The sequence below is a fragment of the Cebus imitator genome, unplaced genomic scaffold (assembly GCF_001604975.1).
Source record: "Cebus imitator isolate Cc_AM_T3 unplaced genomic scaffold, Cebus_imitator-1.0 Scaffold129, whole genome shotgun sequence".
NCBI lineage: Eukaryota > Metazoa > Chordata > Mammalia > Primates > Cebidae > Cebus > Cebus imitator.
This window is the reverse complement of record NW_016107444.1, coordinates 1,921,069-1,927,988: the sequence shown is the minus strand read 5'-3', so window position 1 is coordinate 1,927,988 and position 6,920 is coordinate 1,921,069. Positions and strand designations below refer to the sequence as shown.

General features: G+C 37.6%; 1 protein-coding gene across 1 annotated transcript in view; it reads left to right on the top strand.

Moving 5' to 3' along the window:
- The window catches only part of LOC108312692 (intracisternal A particle-promoted polypeptide), a 63,600-nt gene extending 57,430 nt beyond the window's left edge, over positions 1-6,170 (top strand). The window contains exon 8 of the mRNA XM_037742820.1: positions 5,946-6,170. Within this exon, the coding sequence (XP_037598748.1) occupies positions 5,946-6,170 (225 nt within the window). The remainder of the gene's footprint in view (positions 1-5,945) is intronic.
- The last annotated feature ends 750 nt before the right edge of the window (positions 6,171-6,920 follow it).

The following is a 6,920-nucleotide window of genomic DNA, read 5'->3' as shown; positions in this document are numbered from 1 at the left end:
TTTTTTTTTTTTTGCACACAGAAAATAATTTGGTTCCAACACATAGTTCTATTCATTCTTTTGTGTTGAATTGAATTTCTGTCTCACATCGTTTTCTCGGCTCAAAGAACTTCTTTTAATATTCCCATGCAGGTCTGGTAGTGATTAACTTCTCTTATTTTCTAAAACTGTCTTTTTTTTCTCCTTCTTTTTTTTTTTGAGACAGTTTTTCTCCGTTGCCCAGGCTGGAGTGCAGTGATGTGAGCTCAGCTCACTACAACCTCACCTCTCAGATTCAAGCAATTCTCCTGCCTCATCCTCATAAGTAGCTGGGATTATGGGTGCCCGCCACCACACCCTGCTAATTTTTGTATTTTTTAGTAGAGATGGGGTTTCACCATGTTGGTCAGGCTGGTCTTGAACTCCAGACCTCAGGCGATTCACCCACCTTGGCCTCCCAAAGTGCTGGGATTACAGGTGTGAGCCACTGCACCCAACCTGTCCTCATTTTTGAAAGATTTTTTTGCTGGGTATAGAATTTTAGGTTGCTTTTTTTTTTAGATGAGTTTCACTCTTGTCACCCACAGTGGAGTGCAATGGTATAATCTTGGCTCACTGCAACATCCACTTCCAGGGTTCAAGTGATTCTCCTGCCTATTCTCCTGAGTAGCTGGGATTACAGGTGTGCGCCACCATGCTTGGCTAATTTTTGTATTATTGTATTATTAGTAAAGACAGGGTTTCACCATGTTGGCCAGGCTGGTCTCGAACTCAGGTGATCCACCCACCTCAGCTTCTCAAGTGCTGGGATTATGTGTATGAGCCACTGCACCCGGCCTTAGGTTGCTTTTTTTTTATCTTTCATCACCCTGAAGATGTTTTTTAATTTCTTAAATTGTTTCTGACAAGAAGTCAGTAGTGATTTTTCTCTTTGTTCCCCCACATGTAATGTATTTCTTCTTTGTCAGCTTTTAAGATTTTCTCTTCATCATGGGTCTTCAGTAATTTGATTATGATGTGTCTTGTTGGGATTTTGTGTTTAACCTTCTTGGAATTCACTGTACTTCTTGAATCTGTGGGATTATAGCTTTAATCAAATTGGAATGTTTTCTGCCATATTTTTTCAAATATTCTCCTGTCTTTCTGGGACTCCAGTTATTTATACATATGTGCATATGCATATATTAAATTTTTTCCCATTCTTTTTTCTCTCTGTGCTTCAGTGTGGGTAGTTTGTTTTGCTCTGTCTTCAAGTTTATTAATCCTTTAGAGTATCCAGACTTCTAGTTCACAGTGTTCAATCCCATCTATGGAATTTTTTGTTTTAGATATTGTATTTTTTAGCTCTAGAAGATCAGTTTTCTTAGCTCTTCTTTTCTCTCCTTATGTTCATATTTTCCTTTGGATCCCCTAATAATTAATAATATTAGTTTTAAAATCTTTGCTAATTTCATCATCTCTGTAATGTTTGGATCTGTATCTGTTGACTTTTAAAATATTAGAGACAAGGTTTTGCTATGTTGCTCAGTCTGATATCAAACTCCTGAGCTCAAGTGGTCTTTCTGCCTCAGCCTCCTGAGTAACTGGCACTATAGACATGTACCACGGTGCCTAGCTTTTTCACTTTTTAAATTCCTGGTTTGAGTAACATTTTGTTTCTGGCTTCTCCACATTTCTGTTTACTTTTGATTGGATGACAGACATTGTAAATATTATGAAGGGGACCTCTATACTGTACCAAACTCTGATCTCTGTCTTCTGTATCAGCTATCATACTCTGCTTCAGATCCCCTTCCTTGTACCTCTTTTCAGAAAGCCTCTTCCTAGCTATGTTTACCTTGTTTCAGTTTCTCAGGGATCACAGTTTTACATTGCCTGTTATCTAATGTCCGAGAGTTTTTTTGTTTTTTTGAGGCAATGTCTCATTCTGTCTTCCAAGCTGGAGTTCAGTGGGGCAATCTTGGTTCACTGCAACCTCCACCTCCTGGCTTCAAGCAATTCTTGTACCTCAGCCTCCAGAGTGGTTGGGATTACAAGCACACATCACCATGCCCAGCTAATTTTTGTATTTTAGTAGAGACAGGGTTTCACCATGTTGGCCAGGCTGGTTTTGAACTCCTGACCTGAACTGATCTGCCCATCTCAGCCTCCCAAAGTACTTGGATTACAGGTGTGAGCCACCGTGCCTCACCGTGTTTAACCTTTTTTAGGATCTCCCAGACTGTTTTCTAAGCTATCTGCACCATTTTATATAACCACCATCAGTGTCTGAGGGTTCCAGTTTCTCCACATCCAATGCTTGTTATTATTTGCTTTTTCTTTCATAGCTGTTCTAGTAAGTATAAATGGGTATCTCGTTGTGGCTTTGATTTGCATTTCCCTGATGGCTAATAATGTTAAGCATCTTTTCATGTGTTTTTTGGTCATCTGTTTATCTTCTTTGAAGAAATATCTATTGAATTTATGTTTTAAAATTGGATTATTTGTCTTTATAATTGAGTTATAAGAGTTCTTTGCATAATCTAGATACAAGTCCTTTATTGAATATATAATTTGCAAATTTTCTCTCCCATTATGTGTGTTTTCTTCACTTTCTTGATGCTATTCAAGCATAAAAATTTAAATTTTGATGTCTAATTTATTTTTTTCCTTTGTTACTTATGCTTTTATTATAATTAAGAAAGCATTGCTGAATCCAGGGTCATAAGGACTTACAGCTATGCTTTCTTCTAAGAGTTTTATAGTTTTAATTTTTGTATTTAGGTCTTTGATGCATTTTGAGGGGATTTAATTTTATATGTGATGGGAGGTAGAGATCCACCCTCATTCTTTTGTATTTGGGTATCCAGTTGTCTCAGCATCATTTGTTAAAAACACTGTTCTTGTGCTGGGGGCGGTGGCTCACGCCTGTAATCCTAGCACTTTGGGAGGCCGAGGTGGGTGGATCACCTGACGTCAGGAGTTTGAGACCAGCCTGGCCATCATGGAGAAACCCCATCTTAAAAAACAAAACAAAACAGAATAGAATACAACAGAGCAGAACAGAATAGAATAAAAAACAGAATTGAATGAATGAATAAACGAATGAGTGATTTAAAAAAAAGAAAAAGAAAAAAAAAGATTGTTTACTTCTTAAATCTGAATTAAAACTAAGATGCCTTTTATTTCATTGTTTTCCCCTCCTTACCCTAGCTAGGACCTCCAGTATAATGTTGAAGTGGCAAGAATGGACTTCTATGTCTTGTTGTAAAGCATGAGGATTTTGATTCTCATTTCTGACAAGTTTTAAACTTTGGTGGCATTTCAAATGCCTTTCTCCATGATTCTCTTTGGGTTTATCTGATACAGAAAGTGAACTTTTTTAGGGTACTTTCTGTATTAGAAATGAATGGCTTTGAAATGAATAGATTTTTGTTTCAAATTAAGTCTTATTAATAATGTATTACCTTGGTTTTTATGCATAAATATGAAATTTTATTGTTATTGACTACCTACTAACAATTTGCATTACAATCCAGGCCGTAAACATAATGTAAAACATGTTAGTGGTCTTACAGAGGTTTTTTTTTTTTTGAGGTAACATGGGATAAAAAGTAAACTATATCAGATAAGAACGTGTCAATTAAATCAAAAATAAAATAATAAAAATTTAAAAAGCAAACCTATAGTTCTAATACACTGGTAGAAGTGAAATAGGAACAATATAGGATGAGCCCTAAGCTCCCTTTATTATTATCAAGGGGTATTTTTGTGGGAGAGCAAAGGTTAGTTCCCTCTAATTATAAACATAACCCAAGTTACCCTAATTTATCTTAACCAGAAATGGATATTTTTGAGACTGTATTTATCTTTTAAAGTATGAGTATTTTTTTCAGTTATGTCAGCTTTGTGATGTGCTCTGTACTTTCAGATGATCAAATAGCTTTCAAATTTAATCTGGTCCTTCATTTTCAAAGAATTGTCCCTGGTTTAGTATTAATATCTTATTAATACTAAATAATCTTATTTAAGTTCACATCAGCAAATGTACATTAACTGTTTATAATGTGATGGCACTATCCGAGTACCTATGTGGGTACCAGGATGAGAAGCTCAAGTCCCTATTCTCAAAAATTCACTTTTTAACATTGATGAATAATCAGTCTTCACTTGTAATGATTAAAAAAACTTTGTTCATCATATGCTTTATTTAAAGATTGATAATCTGTTCTCCCATTACCTGGTTACTTGCTCTTTGTTCTCCTAATTACTTCTTAGGACCTTTAGTAGCTTTCTTGTTTTCTGAGTATGGATGTTTCCCTCACGTAAGACACTGCTAGTCATTTTGGCTATAGCAGCATATTGAAATTTTTTCAGAGAACAATGTATAATAGGAGTTAGCAAACTTTTTTGTGTAAAAGGCCAGGTAGTAAATATTTTTGGCCTGTGTGCAACATACAATTTCCTTTTTTGACATATGCTTCTTTTTTTTTTGAAATGACTTTTAATATGGGAAAATCATTGTTCTCAGGCTATACCATATTGTTCCCAACCCCTGGTTAGCCCACCTTTTTGAAAATATGTTCTGCAGATTACTAACTCCACTGGATGGTCCTTGTAAAAAGGATTCCATGGTCAAATAAATCAGCCAAATGTTCCATGCTGTGTCATTCTCTTGAACATTTTTAAGACTTGTTAGAATACTAATGGCTTTAAAAAATCCTTTGGTTTGGCAGGGCGCGGTGGCTCACAGCTATAATCCCAGCATTTTGGAAGGCTGAGGTGGGCATATCACCTGAGGTCAGGAGTTCGAGACCAGCCTGAGCAATATGGTGAAACCCTGTCTGTACTAAAAATACCAAAATTAGCTGGGCATGGTGGCAGGCACCTGTAGTCCCAGCTACTCAGGAGGTTGAGACAGGAGAATTGCTTGAACCAGGGAGGCAGAGGTTGCAGTGAGCCGAGATCGTGCCACTGTACTCCAGCCTGGGTGACAGAGCAAGACTCCGTTTTAAAAAAAAATCATTTGGTTTATAAGCTGCTTTCTCCTTGGAACTTTGTGGTTCTTTTGACTTGCTTATTTTTGAATGAGACTTTGTTTCTTAGAATGTTGTCCTGTATATGATTTCTAGGTCATCTCCTGATCATATTTTATAATCAGACCTTTGAAAAAAATATATTCCTCTAAATTTACTTTGTCCATGGCTACTTCAAGTTTATTATAAAATATTCTGGGGCCAGGCGCGGTGGCTCAAGCCTGTAATCCCAGCACTTTGGGAGGCCGAGGTGGGTGGATCACGAGGTCAAGAGATCGAGACCATCCTGGTCAACATGGTGAAACCCCGTCTCTACTAAAAATACAAAAAATCAGCTGGGCATGGTGGTGTGTGCCTGTAGTCCCAGCTACTCAGGAGGCTGAGGCAGGAGAATTGCCTGAACCCAGGAGGTGGAGGTTGCGGTGAGCCGAGATCGCGCCATTGCACTCCAGCCTGGGTAACAAGAGCGAAACTCCGTCAAAAAAAAAAAAAAAAAAAAAAAAAAAAAAAAATTCTGGACTGGGTGCCCAGATTACACCTGTAATCCCAGCACTTTGGGAGGCTGAGGTGGGACAATCACTTGAGCTTAGGAGTTTAAGACCAGCCTGGACAACATGGTGAAACTCCATCTCTACAATAGAAAAGTTAGCTAGACATGGTGGTGTACACCTGTAGTCCTACCTACTCGGGAGGCTGAGGCAGGAGGATCTCTAGAGTCTGGGAGGTTGAGCCTGCAGTGAGCCGAGATCATGCCATGCAGTCCAGCCTGGGTGACAGAGTGAGACCCTGTCTCCGAGGAAAAAAGCAAAAACAAAAAATCTGTATGCTTACCTGACTAGATTGTTTTACATTTAGACATGTAAAAAGAACTGGAATATCAAATTTCTCAGTGGTTTCCTTTCCATCATTTCATAACAATGCTAACATTTTTTTTTTTTTTCTCTTAACCAGGAAAAGTGGGTTGAAGTTGCCTCAATGAAAGTGCCTAGAGCAGGCATGTGTGTTGTGGCAGTCAATGGTCTTCTGTATGTCTCTGGAGGTCGATCTTCCAGCCATGATTTTTTGGCCCCAGGTACCTTGGACTCAGTCGAAGTTTATAACCCTCATTCAGATACATGGACAGAAATTGGTAACATGATCACCAGTCGTTGTGAAGGGGGTGTTGCTGTGCTATGAAATATAAAGCATAACAGAGCATAAGGAATATTTTGAAAACGCAGGATCTGACCTTTTGCAAAGCAAATGTACATTTGGTGATAAGACCCTCTGAGTCTTTGAGTTTTCTATGTATTTGGTAGATAAATGACTAATGAGGCTGAGCACAGTGGCCTCATGTCCAAAATCCCAGCACTTTGGAAGGCTGAGGCAGAAGGATCACTTGAGCCCAGGAATTTGAGGTTATACGTAGTGAGCTATGATCATGCTACCTGCTGTCCGCTCTGAGCAATAGAATGAAATCCTGCCTCTTAAAGAAAAAAGAAAAAAAACTAAACTACAGAGTGATTTTTCTAAAAATGTAAGTGAGAACAGATATGGAATATATCTCAATTAATAAAGAGCTCACACAGAATTACCAAGCTTAATAAAAGTAGAAATGCCATTTATGCTGTAGAATTTTCCAGTTAAGTGTAGACAAGTCCTATTTTATAAATTTGTAAAAATTATTTACTAGAAGCTCCCTGGCAAATAGCCCCTTTAGCTACTTCTTCAGTGCAATATAAGTTGTAACGTAACCTTTATGTGATGTAGAAATACTATCAATGACACAATTTAAAGATCTCTGTATATTCACAATTCTATCCAGAGCATAATTTTCCATTGCCATAGTTTGAGCTACAGAGAAAAGTCAATGAAACAAATTCCTACTTTTATTTGATGCCAGGAGTTTTCACTCACCCCAAACTTTTTTTTTTTTTTTTTTTTTTT